Here is a 22,100-nt window from a genome sequence, read left to right on the forward strand (position 1 = left end):
CGGTAATAGCCATAGCAACAGGTGTATATTTCAAGTTCCCCGTCCTCTGCCCTTGTTAACTTTAATTGAAAATGTGGATCTTCTTTTACGCGCAGGCTGCACATGTTGGAGTATTATTTCCAGTGGCGCGCGCTGATTGGACGTGGTGACGCACGACGCAAGTCTCACTTCTCCGGGCTAAAGTCCTCCCTTCACTTCAGTGCGCGCTGCTCTTCCAATGAAAAAAAGCCTCAAACTTTGTCCGCAAGATCATTAGGTACATGAAAGAAGCTGGATAACGGATAGCTTCACGTTTTTGGACAACATTAGCAGTTTGATTTTTAATGTAACGCGATTTTGGAGATCTAAAAAACTGGTTCGTTACGCGGAGTCCAAGTCCGGGATTTCATCTCGAAGTTCCCAAGATGAACTTCGGTCCGGTGGTCGGGAAACTTGTTGTAAGTAAAGTTTCAAACATTTACTAAAGTAAAGTTACATTTTATCTCCTGTTAAATCGTGTTCTAACACTTCTGCAGTGTGTTAAAGTAGTGACAAATCGTGATTTTTAAACGTCCATTTGAATAGGCTTCCGTAGGCCGTGTCAACATTAGAAGTTTATGTAAGGCAAATGTAGGCTGGTTTTATGGACTTGTGCAGATCTGTGTTGATTTCAGTAAGTATTTCAGTGTTGGGACACATGGGAAGCCTAAATCACAGCCCAGGCCTGTGCACGTCCATGTGAAGATGAAACAGCAGCCCATTGTCCCACAAGACCTCGAACACAGGAAGCAACATTGTGTTTGTTATTGATGATGAATAAGGTTAGTGTTTATTTCAGAGCAGCAGAAGACTCCAGACAAACTGACGTGAGGCAGCTGGCGCTTGTGTTAGTGTGCTCTGTCCTGAGAGAAGTATGAGCTGCATATGTTGTATCATTCACTCAACTTTACATTCACCATCTGCGTTGGACATCATGTGGTCAGAGACCTCAGACATTCAGCAAAGGATGGCTTTTGTGTGGCACAGCGGATGTAAGATGACTTAATGGGATTTTTAGTATTTTAACATGAAACAAATTATTTGTGCATTTGCAAAAATTTGGGATTTCTGGAAACTACCCCTTCTAAAGTAAAACTCTGACCCTCAAAAGCTTACTGCCACCTTCCCACTTAGCCAGGCAAAGCTGCAAATTCCCTTAACATTTTTTTCCAATAAAGTTAATTCCATACTCAGACTTCTTTTCATTCTGTGGCTGTTGTTTTTTCCAAAGGTGCAGTAGCCAATCCTGACGCCATGTTTTAAATGTCTGTGACAACTTGTGTGCAGCCAGCAAACCTTTTGCAGAGAGTTCTAACATAAATAAGATGCCTGTATTACTTCTACTAAAACAAAATGGAGGACTCGGTGCTAGTTTTATCTATCAAATCTTTCTTTCCACAGTGAAGCTAGTTGTTTTGATCTCCACACAACTAAACAGTCCTCATCTCCTGATGTGCCTGGAGCTTTCCTGTTTGTTTTCGCCATTGTCAGACATGCTTTTTTTAAGTCATGCAGTGTTCCATTACTGAAATCAGATTTGCTTCGTCGGGTAGCAAAGTCAATGTTTATCTCCTCTGTAAACCACAGTGCATTCTGGGGGCCTCACCAGAAGGCCCTGTTGCTATGAGGCTGTGAGGAAACATGTCCCCCCACCACCTTCAGTCTCCTAACACACACACACACACACACACACACCCCTTGAAATTGCTGGAGTGTACGTGCCGGGCTGTCCTGTAAACTTCCTGTCTAGTGTACACAGATAGGCCGATATTAGTGGCATCAGGCAGCCTCTGAGATTTATCATGGCTGGACAAATGTACACTAGATGGTAATCTGTTGTTGCTTACAGTATGTTTGGGTGTTGGTTCACACAGGAAATATCCCCCTCAGTCCCACTGGACAAGGCTGAGGGCAGGACGAACATTGGGGACGGGCTCAATCCTAAGTATGTCACTGGGGATAGAGAGTAGTGGTCAGCAAACAAACCCCTCATGAGTGTCGCACTGGCTTGTATTCTGCACAGAGACCATGTGAACTTAGTGGGACCCTGTCTGTGGCATCTGTCTGTCTGATGCAACCATAGTGCAACAGAAAGATAGCAGGTTGTCAGGAGCAGTGTGATACTTAGACATAGATTAGACATATACAATGTTTCAGTCCGTGAGCTTCTTCAGGGTGGATAGATGCAATCTCACTCGTTAGACTGCTCCTGTACAATGAATCTGACTTTAAATAAGGGTTTCAATTATTACTCTGTTCAGAGAGAACAATCGAGCTAACCTGTAGGGCGATTAAGAGCTGAATGATTATGCTAAGTAGGTCTCAGGCACAGTGCACACTTAGTGTAGTTCAATTGATCTAGCCTACATACAGAAACTGTAAACAACAGCTGTTTGCAGTTTCAGTGTAGTTAGCTCCTCCCTTCAGTTAGATATAAGGCAGTGTTCACCAGTAATCTGACCAGAACTAAAGAAGCAGCTTGGATTAGCAGCGACCCGTCTTGACTCTTAAAACTTTTTGTCCATTTCACAGATTAAACTTTTCCTTTTACTATTATTCTCTTCGCTTACAAATTAGAGATGGAACAATAAACAATAATATGGTTTACTGTGATAAAAAGGGTACACAATAATAATTTGTGGGACATTTGATATAATCATGATAATCGCCCACAAAGATAATCATCAGCTCTTTAAATATGGAACTCATAATATTAAAATTATAATTATTCATATCATAATTTTTAAAACTGTCAGCAACTTTAATAATTATCATATTATCGTTAACCACAATTATTTTGACGTTGATAATTGTGACAGTAATTTCAGTATCGTCCTATGCCTATTACAATTATGTTCCAACCGAAAATACAATTAATCAGCTTTTGTTCAGAATGATGTGTATGTGTTTTTTAAGCTCTTAAAACAAACAAATACAAAAAAACCTTAGAAAACATAAAACAATATATTATCCAGATATATTATATTCTATTTGTACTGTACTTTCTCACAGGTTAATGTTGACAGTATTTAAATAACTGTGATTTCAACAAACCAAATAATTGCGATGGCAAAATCATGTCATAGTTTCAGCCCTGCCCACTATTATTTGTGTAAATATTGAAATTAATCAACTTTAATTTGGTGAAGGTGAATTAAAAGTTTTCATGTTATTCATATAACAATATTAATTATAATAATTATAATAATTTCTCCTAGTTTGTTTAGTATTCATCATTTGTTTGGAGCCTCTGGTGTTGTCAGCTGCAGCACTGCCCTGTTTAGAGAGTGCTGACTCACAAAGGGAGCGCCACCTGTTCAGGTGTAATGCATACCTGAGGAGCGCAGTCAGAGCCCATAGATCACCCTGGTACAGTGCTGAGATAAGCTCATGTCAATGTGTCCACTGTAAATCATTGGCACACAAACATATTGCCCTTATTTTAAACTATATTACAATAAGAGGTGGGAGATGTTTTGAAAAATAGATAATATAGCAGTTTGGCAATAATTAAAATTTGAATATTGAGCATGTCTTTTTAAAAATGACCTCAAAAAGAAGCAGAAAGTATCATCTCCCAAACAAGAGTATAAAGCTATTTCTGCACTTAATTCATTTTATGATCCGTTCATGTTTTGCGTTTGGCTTGAAACTCAAACAAGACATTTACAGCACATTTCTGGTGCATTGTTAAAATATCATCTGAATAGCAAAAATATTGTGATGCTGCCCGCCCTAATTACAGTGAGTTGGCATTACAAACTTTTCCAACAAGACCAGTTTCCAGGGCTGTGTGATGGATGGTGGTTATATGTGAAGAAAACAAATGTAGTTGGAACTATGTGATTTATTCCTTACTATCAACATTGTTTATGAGGATACAAGTTACAGCTCTCATGAGATCTGTGTGATGAAGAATAGCTGAAGTTAGTTGTTGCGGCATGCACTGCAGTGGCGTGCGTTGAGTCATCTGATAGGTCAATCACATGAGTTTTCTTTAAGGACATTTGACTGCGGGTGGACACTGTTTTCCCAAGGCCTTCCTCTGGGGTCTTTTTTATCTCTTGACCTAAAGCAATGTGAAAAGTTAATAATATAAGATAAGGGACGCTGCCAGTGTGTTACAAAACTTAAAACTTTGTATTATTTTCTCACAACTTAAATGGAGAGCTGAGTTGTAATTAATTGTACCACCAGATTAAACCATTACTGAACATACAATTTCAAAGTCACAACGATTACACCAGTTATTCCTAAACTTAGCCAAACTGAAACCTGTGACTAAAACTGAACTAAAATGCAACTTGTAACTGCTGTGAGTAATACCAGAGGATGTTTACTGATACCATAAGAGAGCCGCAGTCTTTGCTTTGATAAACACAAACATTGAGTTCTTTTGATTTCTTTTCCTTATCTTCAGTGTTGTACAGCACTTAATACAAGCCATCAGATTGTGTCATATTGAATTCATGTCTATATTATGTATGATTACAGTCACAGCTGCAGATCTTGCAAACACTAAGCAGCTCTAAGTCTTTTTATTGTCCAGTGGGGGCTGTGTGGAAACAGGTGTCAGCACTCTCACATTCAGTGCATAGATTACTGTAGATGTCATAATATACTTTATGATACAGTTTATGATGAGGTGGGAGTTTACAAAAAATAAAATTAAAAGTAAAAATAATAGAACCTTGCATGCATGTAATCAACGCAATCGTTCAAATATGTTATAAAGTGATTTCTGCGCTTCTGTTTACGGTCTGTTCTTGGTTCCACGTGATACTTTCATACTTGAACCTTTACCAGGACGTTTAGACATTCACGTTTTGGCACTTTTCTGACGGTTTGCCATAATAAAGCCTGATATCATTGGTAATTCATATCGCCCATGCAGCACCTTGCCTCCTTGATTTTTTACGGTGTGTCTTGCCGCATTTTTTGCCATTTTCAAAGGGAATGAAATGAACATATGAATTGTGTTAGAACAAACTCAACCTTTGTCACAAGAATGGATAGATGTTTACAAAGCTATAAATCCCATAGAGAATCCAGCTTTTGATGGTCACTTAGGCTCTTGTTGATCCTCTCCGAGCCACATACTCTACATTTTGCTGTCGAGTGTTTATAGAGAAAGCTGTAAACCGCCTGTTCGTCTGGGCCCTTTTCACTTTGACACAAAGTGGAGCTTTTATGGAGCTAATGCGATTGTCTGTGAAGCGAGGTAATGGATTCCTGTGCATAGTTGAATCTATTAGTCATTCATTTCCACTCTTTTTGCCCTGATCTTGTGAGCTGCTCCTGCTGCTGTGTAAATTCTCTGATCAGAATTTGAAAAGGCTCACCTAAAGACTTTTACACTCAAGAATCTCTTGTCCTGCCCCTTCAATAGTGCACTATGACTCATCTGATGAATATCTGACATCACTCTGAGAAACCACGAAGACCACTTTATCGTCCCATAACAAACAAAAGAGAAAGTGTGCGTGTTAACCACCTGACAACAGCTCGAGTTCATCCAAAAAGGCGAAGAGTGAACTTTTAGTGGTTCCTGTTAATGTCAAAGAGAATGTTGTTTGTGTGTTAGCTGCTGATAGAACATTGAATGTCACTGAACCTGCTTGTGACATGGTGTCACACTCATCTAATCAGTGAAGCATACCTCCCGAGGAAACAGAAGAATTTGTGTGCTGCTTCCCTGAGTTATAAATATCCGGGCGAGCGAGCGGATATGTTGTGGCTCAAATGGGTGCCGAGCGCTCTGCTCTGAGGCAGGCTGCTGCTGCTGAAGGGGGGACCGTTTGGAGCTGAACCCTGCATGAAGCCCTCGTATTGTCTTGAGCTTCCTGTGCTCCCTGAGAGGAGGGGGCCAACGCTTTTCACACGCTCCCACATGTAAGCTGTGTGTCGGCGTTTTGTGTGTATGCAGAGCATGTTCCTCTAAGTGTGCGCACCAACTTTTAGTGTCACAAGGTTGTGGTTTTCACACTGTAAGTGCAAGTGTTTGACATTGATATACAAGTTTTTGTCTTAAGTGGACCCTCAAAAGTGCTCGCTCTCAATTGTTACAGAGCGTCGCACCAAGTTGTCCTCCTCATAATAGAAAGCTTCTGTGTAAACAGGGCTGTTCAATTGTCCCACTGTTTCTACACAATAGTTCTAAAATAAGACTATGATCAAACTTTTTCAGTAGAGTGTAAATAGAATATCCCATGAAAATAATAAAACAAAATATTTTCATTTATTGGCAGTCTAATAATTGGACAAATTATTATTATTATTATTTTATTTATATTTATACTGGAGAACTTTTTCATGGGCGCCCTTATGATACTGTTTATTATAGCACACCATTCTTCATTAATGAACCATTCTTCATTAAAATAGAGTTAAATTTATATATCTGGATTTTTTTGCACTTTTTTCCACACCAAGGATATTGGTAGAACTATCAGCCATTGGATACTAGTTGATTCATAATATAAATCAAGTATTATTTATCATAATGTTAAAGGTAAGCCTTTATGTTGTAGCTTCACTCGTGCAAAGACGACTGAAGGACAACTAAAGGCCCGATACAGGGCCATAGAATTCGGTGCTAACGCCATTAACTTAAACAAAATGTCCTCAAACTAACCTGATCAAATAAAAGCCAAAACAGGACAGTTGGTCCCACCAGGTCAAACACAAAAGGCTAACTGCAGCTAACAGCAGCCATGGTGTGGCCTGCACCAGAGCAGCCAGAGCAGTGCAGCGTGCAGGGCAACGAGCGCACACCCCAGGAGCTCGGAGCACGAGTGCTGTGCAGCGAGAGCAAAAGAGATAGAAGAGACCACACCATTGTTTATTTGGCCTATTTGTAGTGCGTCCAGTCATGCTACAAAAACAGCATAAATATTATAAAAATACATGGATGATGATGCGCAATGGGGAGCCAGCACCTAACAATTGTCAGAAATCCAATGCTGGAGGAATGATAAGGAATGAAGGAATGATAATGGTACATGTCATGGCAGCTGTAGCGCAGATGGCTGTGTATAAAAAGTGCAGGGGGAAGTGTCTTTCTTGTGGTTGAATGAGACATTGTACCATTAAGATGAATCTATGTTCATGTTAGAGAGACACATGGAGCATTTAAACTCAGTTGCAGGTATGGTTCAGATCAGAGTTTCACAGGAGCAGCAGCAGTGGGAAATTATGTTTGTTCTAATCCCTCTCTGTCATGTGCTCCAGACTTAAATATCAACAGGATGAAATGCTGAAATTCCTCCACATTACATGGAAATAAAGTTGTTAGGCCTGGTCTACAGCTCACAGAGCCAGTGTTCTCTGATACTCTCTGTACCTGGTTTGGTTACACTTCTTTTATGTTTTCTTATAAACAGTTGTATTCATAAGAGTAGCAATCAGCAATAGATATATTATACAGATATTTTAGTTATAAAATATATGTAAGTAGCATAAGTGAAACATGAAAAAACATAAGTGAGGCGTGGTGTCAGGAGTCAGGACCAGGTTGCTCTAGATACAATGTACATTATGGCATTGCTGATCAGCTATGATTGAAATAATATGTTCGATGTTCAGTTTGCATCTTCCCTGCATTAAATTGTGTGCTCTGTCTTAATCTATTTGTTTCTGTGCACTGTAATTAGCCTTAAGTATATAAAGTGATCACAACTGTCTACAGTAAATGGCCCATTGATAACCTAGGTCAACTGAGAGGATGTCCAGTGATTTAGTCCTAAATGCGTTCTTAGTGTACACGGCATGTGTAGGGATTGTGCCAGGGCGCTTGGGAAGAACCCAAGGTCTTGGAGGAAGTGGAGAGGAACTACTGTCAAATAAAGAGAAAATCCCTCGTTATTGTATTGTAACGTTTATTAGTTTAACTTGCATCCACACAAGCAAACGGCTTCACTCTAATACTCACTGGAGGACAAAAGCACACTGTTTTGGCTAATAATCTGTTGCTAAACTCTCATTGTACAATGAATAGACAGCACTGAATCTGTGCTGGAGGAGTTCCAGGACATGTGGCTTTAGAGGGATGTGTACACTGAGGTTATGGTCACTCTGTTTTTCCTCAAATGTTTCTCGAGGTAAAAACTCACCACATTGTGGCTGCCCAGAGTCTTTAGACACTTACACAGCTCTAGGATTTTGGTCTGGACATCTCATGTTGTTATCTCATGTTCTTATGTTAGAAAAGTGTCAGGCTGGTAGTTCATCACATATAGTGACATGTGTTTTGCTAATATATTTATTGTCACTATGACAACATGTTAATTTTCAAATGAACAAACATGATCATTTGAAACGAGGCATGACTATTAGTTTGGGATAAAGGAGAATCTCATCCCTGCAGGTCTCTTTGACTTTAGAGCCCTTTGTTGTGGACACAATGCCTCGCAGCTAAACAAGGGTTTGGCGGGTCACTGTGGGTGGGGTCTTAAGCCCTCAGGTGTGTCTGCTAGAATGAGTCGACAGGTGTGAGCGGAGGACTGGAGAGACTGTATCATCAGCAGTCTCAAACTTTGTCTAAAGGATTAGTATTCTTGTATTTTCACAAAAGAATATAATATTGTACATTTTAAATTTGATTGTTGAAGTTGCCGTGGGCTGAGATTTATGAAGTGCATAAGCTGTACTTTATGTAACTTTGCGTGTTCCACTCAAGAGGCACAAGAGCAGCTGCACCTGACACTGTTTTGAATCACAAATCCTGACTTAAACAAAGACAGGAAATGATGTCACTGTGTGTTTTCTATGCGTTGACACTTTCTTTACACATCTGAAACAGTAGGTAATTAACAATTAAACAATAATTAATTAATTAACTTTTAAGATTTGTGAATTTTTGTAAATTTTTTAAAATATGTTTTTCAAATAATAATTCATTTGGAATGTTCATGTCTTTTGTCTATTTGACTGCTACATTGTGAACAAGCTCCTCACAGATTCCTAGCTTGGCTTTTCACACGGCCTTCTCCTCAGTGCCATTTCTATGGCCCAGTATCCCTGGCCTGCTGTTACACACACGAAGTATTCAAGTGTAGTCTGTGTCAAACAAGCTGTGAGCCCCCTCACTCTCTGCTCTGCTTGCCTCTCCTCTGCCTCCTCAGAATGTTTGGATAGATATAAATGGTGTGATTGTGACTGCACTAGCTGCCGTCTGCCTGCTTCTCAGCGTCTTTGGAAAGTCTGACGTGAGCAGTGCAAAAGGAAGAAAGGGAAAGGCAGAGGGGAAAGTTCTTTTGAACAACAAGGCATGGCGGACCTCCAGAGAGCCCAATGCAGCGTCAAAAGTGGCCTGGGTTAAAGCCTGTCCCTTATTCTGTGTTCATTCTTCTCCTAATTCTCCCACACTTTGTTTTTTGACCAGTAATTCCCTGTAGATCATCCCCACCTTCATCGCCCTGTCTTCGATTTCTCACTTTTAAAGCCCTTCCCTTTCGTCCTCTCAACCTGTCCCATTATCTGCTGCTTTAGTGGAGAGGGGGCGGGTGCAGCGGAGACAAAACCTCCAAATGTAGGCCTCTCCTCTACCCAGGAGGTGTTGTGTTGCGTACCAGGGCGCTCCATGGCGGTGTCGCATGTCGTTGCATTCAAAGCTATGGGGTTTAAGAATGTGGGTCATTTGAAGTAGAGCCACTAAAGTGTGTTGTTTGCCTGTGAATAGGGCCTTCTCACATTGACATGGTGAAAAGCGTGTGAATAAACACCAGCGCCTGGGGGCCACACTAAAGTGTTCAGCCGTATTCTTCTGTGTACCCCACCTACACAAGCCTTTTATTATCTGTCGGAGAAATCGCGCGCTGGAATCAAATTTGATATGCTACCATGCTGCACTAGTTAATCAGGAGTTGAAGCTCTACACAATGAAGAAAACACAAGAATCATCTTTTTTCTGCCTGAACTGTTGATACTTGTATAGTTTGCTTCCAAAACACATGCATATATAGCTGCTGTGTGCCGCTTTGTGTCTGACTGTATGGCTTCTCTAATTGCTTTCCCACAGCAGATGTTCAGATCAGATGGTTCAAATTAACCCGAGATTGCTCACACAAGGTTTCTTATGAAGATAGAGTCTTGTCTTTTACTGTCCATCTAATGAGAGACTCTGTGCAGTAAATACTGAATGTTGAAAATCATTCTTCTTTCATGCAGGTGCTGGTGGCGTTGCTATTTGGAGGTTATGCAGCAGAGATGGCCCCAGTCGCTCAATGGTCCGGTGAAGACATTACAAACTTAACCCTGAAGAGGCATCGCACATGTGTGGAAAATGAGCAGTATCTTCACCTGGGACTGTGCTGCCTCAACTGTCACGCTGGTGAGCTTAATACTGATGAAACAGCTTCAGTGGCTTTCAAGAAAACATTATTTCAAATTAAAAAGACACAGTTTAACAGTGGTGAAAATATTTTGGGCTAATAACACTAAATAAAATCAAATTCCATACCATATCCAAATAATTTTATAGTATACACCCAGCTGATAATGTATACAATAAACATATGTATTCTCATTTAATATTTGACCATGGTAAAGAAAAATAAATCTCTGCAGTATATACATTTGAATCTTGCTTTGAGTTTCAACTGCTTCAAAGTAATTGTATGACAGTGTTGGTTTTTTATCTAAGCAAATAACCTAAAAGCATGTTAAATATTTTTATTCAACATTTCCTTTCTAAAGCTAACAGAGCCATAGTAACCTTTTATTCATCAGTTCAACCAAATATGTGTTTGCCCTCCGTAGCATTTTTCACATTCTGCTCTGTGTTCTGCAAACACATGACAATCAAGGGGCCTGAAAGCATGATACAAAACCAGTGAAAGAGGTCGGATTTCACGTCATTGGATGGGTCTCCTGCTTCAACTAATATTATGTGTACTACTGGAATATGTGACTTACGTGTCTTGACTCACCTATCGGTAAATCAAGTTAAATCAAATGGTTCTTAGTGTCATGGGGACTGAGTAGGCAGAAGAGCTGAAAAGAACCCGGGCAAATTAACAATAGAATTTTGAAACCACCACAACAAAATACATGTTATAGTTACTGTAGTTATAGTATTGTACAACTATTGATGTACAGTTATTCAGTAGTTAGTGTTGAATCTGTATGAAACGGCTAAACTCCTGTCAACAATATTTATATTATTTCAAACTTTCCCAAAACAATACTACACCCTATTATGTAAGTGTTTTGAGCATATTTGAATTTAACATCAACGTATAGTATTCCTGTAATTTAACTGACACAATGGCACCCACAAATTTGTTTTTCAGGAACGTTTGTGCAGAAGGCCTGTGAACGGGAACAGGAGCAGGGCACATGCCTCCCTTGTGAACATGGACAGACCTACACAGAGCACTCCAACGGGATGAACCGCTGTTTGCCCTGTACCCACTGCCGCTTAGGTACCCCCCAGTACTTTATTATACTTTTTTTGTGGGTGTATCTAGCTTCTCCAAAAGTTTATAATATTTGGACTCAGCTCAGTGATTAACTATGCACATTTGGGGAAATTGAAAGATGGTGAATCTCTTTGAACATCCAGTGAGAGTTAACAAAAATATAATCGCCACAATCAGACACTGATCCATTTTAATGAAGCACTACAAAGTCGTACATACCAGGTTCAAACAGGAGCGAAATTAAATAAAAGCTCTCTAACTGAATTGTCTTTTAATTCAATCCAGCGCTTTTAAAATGGCATCAATACAGACTGCTCTTCAAACCAGTTTGCCAAAGATACTATATTGTTTGGGAAAGTCAATACCTTTTTGTGTGTGCCCCCGCCTCGCTGGACCCACTCATGAAAATGTGATCTTATGATGTTACACGGAGTAGCAGGGAGTGTCTTTGTTGTTTTGTTTCCAGTGCCCTGCGCGAGCATGTTAGCTGTCCCTGTAGAGTTGCCGGTGTGTCTGTCTTACCTGGCTGCACAGGGTGTGGCGCTGTCCCATTGTCTCCACACTGGGGCGTCTTTGTGCCTCTGTGAAAGGCTGGAGCCACAGAAAAGAGACTACTGTTACATAGGATGTGTTTTGGAGCCCTGTCCTGTGTCTTTTTAAAAAAGAGCTTTGACGTCTTTTTAATTATTATTCAACCCAAAGAAACAGCACTTTTGCTACATTGTCTGTTATGATTATTTAATATTTATTATTAAAGGGCACAGAAAATCTAATCTGTGCACTTTCTTTTTAGCTGCAGTGCTTTTCATATTGTGTTGGAAAACGAAAACTGCATGAATTATTCAAATAGACAGGATGCAGAGAAACTGTGTTTATACAGAGTTCAGAGATTTACATATCGACTTGAATTTGAGTTTGAATGCTTGAATGCTTAAGCTTTTTGTAAACAAGCACTTTCTGCCCCAGGCAATTGAACCCTAGTGTTTCATGATGTTTTCAAAAGAGCAATTTCTACTCAGACTTGTATGTTTGTTATATAACAAAAACAATGCTGAAAACAAATCTCCCTCTATCTTATAAAGTTTCAAAGGTCCATCAGGTCTTCAAGCTGTTGAATGATTCCTCCACACTTCTATCATCAAACAATAGATATCTGAGAAATGCCATTATAGAATTCCATTTGACAGTTCTTGGCACAGATAGATTGGGTTTGTAAAGGTCAAGGTCACAGTACTTATGCGCCGGCTAAGCTCATGGATCTGATATGTAAGGAATGAGTGAGAGTGTTTCCCCAAATGTGCAGCAACAGCCAAGCAGAGACTAGAACCAAGTATGTATGCTGTACAGAAGAATGACACCACAAGTATTCATTTAACCATCAACATATTTAATTAACTTGTGTTTTTGGACACACTTAAAACATGGTAGATTTGTACTGTCAAGCTAAAATATAAGCCTTTGCCTTAGCTTAGTTTTATGATTCAGACGGAGAGGAATCAATGGAATCATTGTATTAAAACTAAAATCATTTTGTGTTACATCCTTTCACAGTTAATAAGTTTATCATTTCTTATAAATGGAAATAGTGTTTTCTAAAATTGCCAAGACACTTGTGTGCTGCAGGCCACAATACTAATTATTAAAACTATTAAACAAATTAGGCCCCAATTCACAACCTGAAAGCATTCTGTAATTATGTTTGCTATTTTTTTGTTCAGAATTAAACTGTATTTATTTATTTGTTGTTCAACAAATTGCATATTGATATTTTACTATGTTCAGCAGTAACTAAATTAGAGATGCATCGATCCAATTCTGGTGTCTGCTATCGACACAGATACTGAAGAATTTGCAGTATCGGTTATCGGCTTCCAAATGTCAGTTCAGCCAGTATCCTGGTTGGACATATAAACTAATGTAAGACTGTTTACTGGTTGTACTTGGCCCAGAAAGTCTCGACTATTTACACAAAGCAGTTCTGTATTGACTTCAAAGATAAATAATAACTGCATAATACACTTGGGGCATTTTTATTTTATTTTGGTTTAATGGAAATAAATGCTGTCTTCAGTCTCTGCATTGGCATTGGTTGAGCAGATAAAGCTATAGCATCAAAATCTGTATCGGAACTGAAAAAGCTTGATCAGTTCATCCGTAAACTAAATTATACTAATACAGCTTTTATTTGTCCCACAATGGTGAAAATGGTTAAGTTATTATACAACATATATATATAAAAAAAAACAACAATAAGTTATAACAGTACAGAAAAAGCCCATTCAGGCATTTCCTAATTGGAAGTGGAGTCTGTTAAAGGACTTCCTGGTGTAAAGGACGTCTGGTTTAGTCATTGATGTCATTTTTTTTCCAAATGTAGCCTAGCTGTGTCTGTAAATTTAGGCGCACATCTTACTTATAGTATAGTAGAGTTTACCCATAGTTTATGTTTACTTGGAGCAAAACACTGTGTGATCTTTTGTTAATTGCGTTGTTTTTTTCTTGTGTTGCCACAGATGAGATTGAAACTGCCTCTTGTACCACCACAACTGACACCAGATGTCAGTGTAGACCAGGCACGTTCTGTGTCCCAGACCAGGCCTGTGAGGTCTGCAAACGCTGTGCAAAGTGAGTGCCTTTAATCATGTCCTTTTAAAACACGCTCTTCTATTAAATAACACGTGTTTTGTTTGTAGATGTAAACCAGGAGAGGAAGAGGTGAAAAAGTGCACTCCCTTTTCCAACACAGTGTGCCGAAAACGGGACCCATTTCCCACTCCAAAATCCCCGTCGGCCCCTATCCCTACGAGCACCTCTCCCTCATCTATTGGTAAATCCTTCACCTCACAATTGTTGATATGTTTTGATTCCATGTGTTGTGGGGCTCACTTGCAATGTTTGTTTTGCAGTTATTCCCATTTTTATCATCCTTGTGATCATTGTCATAGCTATAATTGGAGTAGCTCTTTGGTGGTTTCTAATAAAACAGCAGTCATGTGAAAAACCATGTAAGTTTTGATTCATTACATTCTGTATTGTGTAATAGACAAGGCTTATTAATAAATGTATTTACTGTTAATAGGTTCTGGGAGTACCTGTGAATCCAGTGAGATTGTGAAGATTCCAATTGTGAGTGAACAGTTTTTTTCCTGTTGTCTGAATCCTTGGTTATGTTGTTTAATTTTCTCTCCATGACATTAGAATGTATTTTTAAATCAATGGTTGTATCTGTGACCAGGACGAGAGTGGGGACACTGCAGAGGAGAGACAAAACAACCAGAATGCAGGTCTGGAGGGAGAGGAGCCTCGTCCAGAGTCTCGGCCCCTGCTGCAGGAGACTCAGTCTGGGCTCAGCAAAGCCTCTCCGCCCCTGGAGGATGAAGATCGTGGACTTGGGGACAGTTTGCCCAATACCACCAGCTCCTCTCAGACCAGCCTGCCCGGCCTGCCCACAGGAGCGTCGTCTGGGAGCTCACCACATCAGAGCCCCTCTCCTCCCAGACTCACACCTGCTGCCATTGTAAGAGCAATTACTGTTGACTCATGAACCATTCTTAACATCTGTCATGTTAATCTAATTAAGTGCACTATCCACTAGTGGTGCGCAGATCGACATTTTTGCTACTAAAGATTTATGTAGCTATTTTTTATTTGTATCCTGATGTAGTTTTGTTTTGGAGATTGATTTTTTTACTTGGGGACTAGGTTTAAAGTTTATTCTCGGCCTTGGCCTTGGCTTACTTCTATTTTGACACTAATGTAGTTCTTTATTTCTTCTGGTTTTGTGCTTATGTAATCCTGCTATAGGGTTTCTTCACTTCTGATATTTTAGGATAAACTTTGTGGTTTAGGCAACTTCATTTAGCCATGTATTTTTCTCTTTATTCTAAGACATTCAAAACTGTTTCATTTCTGTTTTAATTTTACAGGACAATCCTCTTGGGCAGCGACTTGTGCCTCTACAAGGTATGTTTACATCAGTCATAGTGATTAAACAGTTTACCACAATGAATTAGGCAGTTTTTCACAGTGCTTGTGTTAAGTCCAAAACCAATTTGTACGTGGGAAAAGCAGAGTTTTCTTGGTTCAACTCAGTACACAGGCAGTTCAAACAATCTGTACTGCAGATCTCAAATTAACTGCTTGATAGATTAATAATCTCATGACAGTCAGGCCATCTCCAAACCCTCAGGCAACTGGAAGATGCTCCCTTTTTTGCTTTTTGTTGTGCTTCATGCTAAATTAGAGACCACATGTCTTAACAAAGTTATTTCAATCCTCCAATACAATTTTATCTGTACATTCCCTGAAGTCAATTGTTCAGTAATGTTTTACATGGTAACAAGATAGAAATATAGTGTTTCCTGTATTCAATTATTTTTGAGAATGTGGCTTTGTTAAAATAATGACTTAAGTCCTTTGTCATACAAGTAGAAAAGTATGTACTGTATTAGTATTTGTAAATGACAGTGCATAACAGTCCATTGTTGTTGCAGGGTCGGAAAAATCCCTCAAGAAGAGCTTTGATTTGTTTGACGAATATTTGGACGTGCGGATCCACAACAAGTTTTTTAGGTTGATTGGTGTCAGTGACAACCACATTCGCATTGCTGAGAATGGGCCCCCTGGTGACAAAGTCTATGAACTGCTCAAGAACTGGATGCAGAGGCAGGGACTCAAGGCCGACATCAATGACTTGCTGGACGCTTTGCTCAGCATGGACCAGCGGCGATCGGCTGAAAACATTGCATCGGCCGCTCTCAGGAGGGGCTACTACAAGCATGTAGACACACCATGAAAAAGACTAAAGCGTACTTAATACAAGCAAATCTGAAAGCACACAGACACTGTCCGAATGTGATAGTGTGTCTGAAGAACAGGCTTACCTCTCTTTGGCTAAATAGCCATATATTTCAAAGCCAGTAGTTTCAAAAAGAAAAAAGGGGAAGCCATATGGATGAATGCTCAGTGTGCGAGAACCACAAGACAATGAAATATAAGTATTGTGGTCCACATTGTTTTTAAAGAGACTGATGTGCGTTTTGAAAGTCATTTGAGTATGAAGCTAGCCACATCTACAAGCTAAAACTTTGGTTGTACTGTACTAACAACAGTAGCCGAAAAATACTGAAAGTTGAGACGTCTCTGGGCGTGTGTCATGTATCTGGTTCTCTTTCTAGAACGTTATACACAACCTAGGGACAAGGATATACACTGGTTTGTAGGAGTGGCATTATTTTGTCACGGATATGGTGCCTTCTCAATGCACTGACCTCTGGCACATGTAGGATGTCAACTACAGTCTGGCCACAATGTTTTGTACATTTAGGTGTTTCTATTTCGTGAAAATGATGGCAAATCGAGACCAAGTGTCAAAGTGTAATAGCAGCATTACATTTAAAACAAGATTATTGAAATTAGTATTCATTTAAGAAAATAAATCACGTTAAAATCATATTAAGATAGGAAGCCCTATGAGAAGGATTTTTTTTTTTACAAGCTGTGTCTCTCTCCTGATAACTTCTGTTATAATGATGTGTGATCTGGAGTTCAAAGGTCAATTTATTTATTCATATATTTATTGCAGTGAATAATAATGAACATTATTTATAAGATTTCCAACCTATACACCCTGAAGAACACAAACAAGGAGACCTATTGTTTAGTTCATGGCTAAATTGACTGAGATCAGATGTGTGGTTAAAATATGCCGTTTATTATTGTTGTGTGTATTACATGCTTAATTTTCTTTAAAGTGGTAATAATTAGATATATCAGAAAGTTACACAGCATAAAGATGCACAATATGACATTTCAAAAATTGCAACATCTGTAGCAATCTGACTGACCAAGTATGATGCAGGTACTGACCATTTTGTCTTGGTTAGAATAGACTAAGATGAAGGAAACCTTTTCTGGATAAACAAAGCTGAAACATATTGCCCCGACATGTGTGTACATCTTTGCAAAGTGTAATTGTATATATGAAACAAGGCTATTAACAAACAAAAATTTATTTAGTGACTGATGAAGTTATTGAGAACAACAGATGCACCAGCCAGAGTGTCTGCCAAGTCTTTTGTTTTTGTATCTTGTGTTGAGCCCATTGTTCTGCAGTAATGTACAGAGTTTAAAAGAGTTTAAAATATATATTATTGTTGGAATGATGCAACAGTGCTGGCACTGCCATCTATTGACAGACTATGAAAATGCAGCCTGCATCATATTTTAGAGATGTCAAAACTTCGATCTCACTGACCATTTCTGTGTAACTCATCTATGTCTATTGCACTATACTATGAACTGCTCTTGATCTGTCCTGATGTAGTAGAAGCAATTCAGTGAGTCAGCTTTATAGCACATTTTTCTTTTACTCTGTGGCACTTGATGTTTGATTGTTTTTGTAACATTTCTGTGTTGTAACCAATTCAATTGTGTGTCCTGAGCTATTCAAGTCAATTCTATATCCACTACACATTTCCCTCAGTTAAACCCTGCTTCATTAGGTTCAAATATAAATTTTACCACCCAAACTGTTTTTGTCCATTTCTAATAAATGTTTTGTACAAATGAGTCAGTGTCTGTTTTTTCTATTCAAGTCAAATGCTTCTCTTGTTGGACCTTTTCGAACTTTAGCTGTGAAAATACAACCCACAGACTCCACATTTACAGAGGACATGTAAAATTAAACGTAACTCAGGACTTCTGATTTAAGGGGTTATTTTTCACTCTTTTCAGGACTCCGTCAAAGTAGTAGAAGTGATCATAATCTGCATCATCACTTTCACCAATGTGGAAACTCTCTGATTCTTTACCAAGCCGTCCGTGCGTTGCTTTCCTGTTGGATTTTTCCAGTCTGTCTTTGCAGTGCACCAATCCAGCTTCTGTCTGATGTATTAGTCCTTTACAAAGCGGGTTGTCTCCAGCCTGCAATAAACATTAGGAAACTCTCAGACATGCATACCAGTTTCTGAAGCAGGAGTTACCCCAACAATTCTTACATTTTTTAGTTCAACCTCTCCTTTTTCCTCTTCTACTTTTCTTTCATCTGGTGATTCCTCTCTCATCCTCAGTCCAAACATTTGAGATGTAGATTGCGGTTTCACTGTTTGTTTCTTTGTCACAAATCTCAGGTCAGGGTCAGTCTCCAGTTCTGTTTTGGTGCTTATGTTGGGTTGCGAGTCCCGTTCACCGTTGAAGTCTTGTGTAATTACTGCTGGCTGCATCTCTGGATTTGCTGCAGCACTCTTTATTTTTTGTAATGCCGTTGAGGTTGTGGCCAGAGTTGGAGTTACGTCTGATAGTTTGGGTATTTGTCTTGTATTGAATGCTTTACTAACTTCTCTCATTGAATAAAAAGCACGTCTCTTCTGTATGTTCGTACTTTGCAGACTTTTTGCTTTGATCCCCTCCCGTTTTGAGGCTGTTTTTCCAATTACAATCTTAGTCTTTGTAGTTTGTATTTTCTGATAAGGGTCATTTTGCCTTTTTGCCTGCATCTGTGTGATTGCTGTTTTATATTTGATTAGCTTTTTTTCAGTGACCTTCATTTTGGTTTCTGTTTGTGTCCTGGGTACCAATATTTTAATTAGATTTTTATTCACAACAACTGAATGTATTTTCTTTTTATGAAATGAATCTTTGCTTTGAATCAATGGAAATTCTTGTTTATGAAACTCTTTACCAACCCGTACTTTCTTGAATTGTGATAAGTTCATTGGTACTTTCTTTTCATTCACTCCAAATGTTTTCTTAATCGTTAATGCCATGTTTCTCTTTAATACAATAGATTTTTGTCGCTCCACTCTAAACTTCCCTTTGGTGTTAAACATGACTGACCAGAATCTGTCACCAAGATGAGGTTTGAAGTCAAGGTTTGCCTCAGCAATCGCACTTCTGTGTCCTTTTACAGTACAAATAATCTGAATAAGGAATAATTAACAAATAAATACATGTATATTGTTGATTATAATGCTTTCGGTAGTTTAAATACCTGTAATGGCCCATGCTTCCAGACGTCTCTTCTCCCTTTATGCATTATGTAAGTCTTAGGCATTTCCTGCACAACTCCATATGCGCAACCCATAAAAACCTGTATCCAAAGTGTATGAGAGCCATGTGCGTATTGGGGTCTTCTCCACAGTCTGCAGCTGAAGTGACTCTGGTCCAAATTCAAGTCTTTCGGGGGACTTGGGCCAGGGAACAGCACAGAGAGAAGCAGGAAGCAGAGCATCATAGTGCAGCTAGTTACAACAGTGGCAGAGACTGTTTTATCTTTTCTCATCTTTATCGTTGTGCTTTGAATACGCAGTACAGTGGACGCTAAAATACAGTAATACTAGTAATATTTCAGTTGCTGTAGATAGGGGTGCACACTAAGGGGTAAACAAGGGCCCAATGCAGAAGAGGGGCCCTCTAAAAGCTTAATGTGATTATTACAGTGAATAGTTTATCCTCACTGAAACGTGTGCAAAAGTAGGACATTTTAAGTAACGTAAAGAATAAACTGATCGAACACAGTATTTGAAAAGCAGAGGGAAGGTGGAGGGTTACTGAAAATGACAATTTAGTGGAACAAATGTGTGAAAATGTTCAAATATGTGTGTTGTTGTGTGTTGTAGACTGTATTACAAAGGGAGGGCACTGGATTACCCACAACATCTCACCACAAAACTATTGGCCTGAAAAGTATGAAATCATTAATTTATGTTGTTTTTAAATCCTGAAATCCCCATATTGTCTCTCCATTAACAATGAATAAATGACTAGATGGATCATTCATTTAGGCACAATAGGCTTTAATGTGGGAGGTTATATTTTAGGTACTATCCACTTTGCCTCGACATTATTGAGCCCTGCAGTAAAGTATATGACCCTGCTCTGTTTGCATGTTATCTTTAAAACTCAGCTGGCTAAAGGCAGGTACGCTGTCATAACTAACTAATCGTACAGCAGAAGTAGGTATGGAAAATCTCACTGTTTAGTCCAGCTATTATTACTCAAACTGTATTAAAAAGCTTAGTTATTATGTTCATTATGTAACTTTTCTGCTATAAGTACGCTTGTTCCCATCGGAATACTCTTGCGTTGCCTGGAATGTTTCACTGTATGGTAGTAAACTTAACTCTTTTGCATTTATTTAATTACAGGAGTTTTAAGGGCTAAATAATACCTTGAAAAACATGCATTCTTAAGTTACAGGTCAGATCTGTTGAAAGGAGACCCTGCTTAAACTGTTACCTGCTTGTCTCCATAGATGAAGACAAGTTTAATGTCATGCTATCACACAATCCAGGCAAAGCATTAATATCTCCATGGAGACAAGCAGACGGTGAACGATCCTCCAGAAACGTTATGTAGTTCACCTTTAATATATTTATGTTTTATTCGCCTGGACAGCCAAAACCACAGACTTATACATGCTTAATCAACGATAAAAGGACAGACTGCGTCACCAAGAAAATGTTTTAGACTAGACTAGATTTGAGAGATGTTTTATTCATGTCAGATTATAATAGACAAGACTTGTAATGTGTCTTTTCTTAGTGTACTCCTTTGACCTGACCTTCTGTATAAAATGGGAAATGTCATAAGATTCTGCCAGATTAGCAACAAAAGCCAATCTAATGTGAGTGTTTATGTCACTGAAACAAAAGTGGACATGGATGCCTTTGTCTCCTAGATAAGGTACCCTCTGATAGTGCTGAAGCAGCGGTGTATCCCGGAGGCAAGAGTTCATCTTTAGGAAAGAGGTGAAGAGCACTGCGTGTTCAGACGCCTCTCAGACGCTGGAAGTGCCCTGGGTCCCAAACCACTTTCTGTCTGTGTTTGTGAATGTATGAATGAATATTTTAAATTCACCATCAAGGTAATAAAAAGTATCCATTTAAGTTTGATTGCTATTATTTATCAAGAATTGCCAAAAAACACAAAACATGATTATAAAACAGCTATTTTGCATGTTACAAAAGTTCCATGATAATTTGGGTCACCTATAATTCGTCAGCAGACAGTTTGCATGTACCTCTCTCTATGGACTAGCACCAGAGTACATCTGTGACATGTTAGAGCCATATGAACCATCTCACACTATGAGGACTTCAGGGACCGGCCTCCTGCTGGTCCCAGAGTCAGGACTAAACATGGAGAATCAACGTTTCAGTTTTTTGCTAAAACCTGGAACAGTGTTATTGAAGATGTGAGACAGGCCTCTACTATGACAATGTTTAAATCTACACTAAACAGTTCTGCTTAGCTGTGCATATGACTGAAAGGTTTTTATTCTGCGCTCTTCTCTTTTAATGTTCATTTTATGATGATTGTTTGTGATTATTTATGTTTTGATTTGTTGTATTGTGATTTGAATGTTTTTTTATTCTGTAAAGCACTTTGAATGACTTTGTGTATGAATTTTGCTATACAAATACACTTGCCTTGCCTTCCCTTGCCTACCTCTATAATAAATTAATAAAACATTTTACTTGAAAAATCTGAGCTTGTTTTGTTATGAAAGAAGTCATATGTTGGGATTTTATAATAGCACATAACTGTGACTAATGACATTTCTATAACAGAGAAGAATGACTCTTTGTGCAACAACATCTTAAGACACGATAGTATTGGGCTCCCGATTGTTGCTAACAAAGAACTGAGAATAAGAATAAA

At 38.9% G+C, this 22,100-nt stretch overlaps 1 protein-coding gene across 1 annotated transcript; it reads left to right on the plus strand.

The window, feature by feature from the left end:
* The first annotated feature begins 166 nt into the window (after positions 1-166).
* LOC117391586 (tumor necrosis factor receptor superfamily member 10A-like) lies at positions 167-18,008 on the plus strand. Its single transcript, XM_033989419.2, has 10 exons — positions 167-437; positions 10,186-10,348; positions 11,310-11,441; positions 13,952-14,063; positions 14,132-14,265; positions 14,345-14,443; positions 14,518-14,564; positions 14,674-14,955; positions 15,365-15,401; positions 15,932-18,008. The coding sequence occupies exons 1-10, from the start codon at positions 405-407 to the stop codon at positions 16,231-16,233; spliced, it is 1,341 nt and encodes a 446-aa protein (XP_033845310.1). The 5' UTR covers positions 167-404; the 3' UTR covers positions 16,234-18,008.
* The last annotated feature ends 4,092 nt before the right edge of the window (positions 18,009-22,100 follow it).

This window comes from Periophthalmus magnuspinnatus, chromosome 23 (assembly GCF_009829125.3).
Source record: "Periophthalmus magnuspinnatus isolate fPerMag1 chromosome 23, fPerMag1.2.pri, whole genome shotgun sequence".
Lineage (NCBI taxonomy): Eukaryota > Metazoa > Chordata > Actinopteri > Gobiiformes > Gobiidae > Periophthalmus > Periophthalmus magnuspinnatus.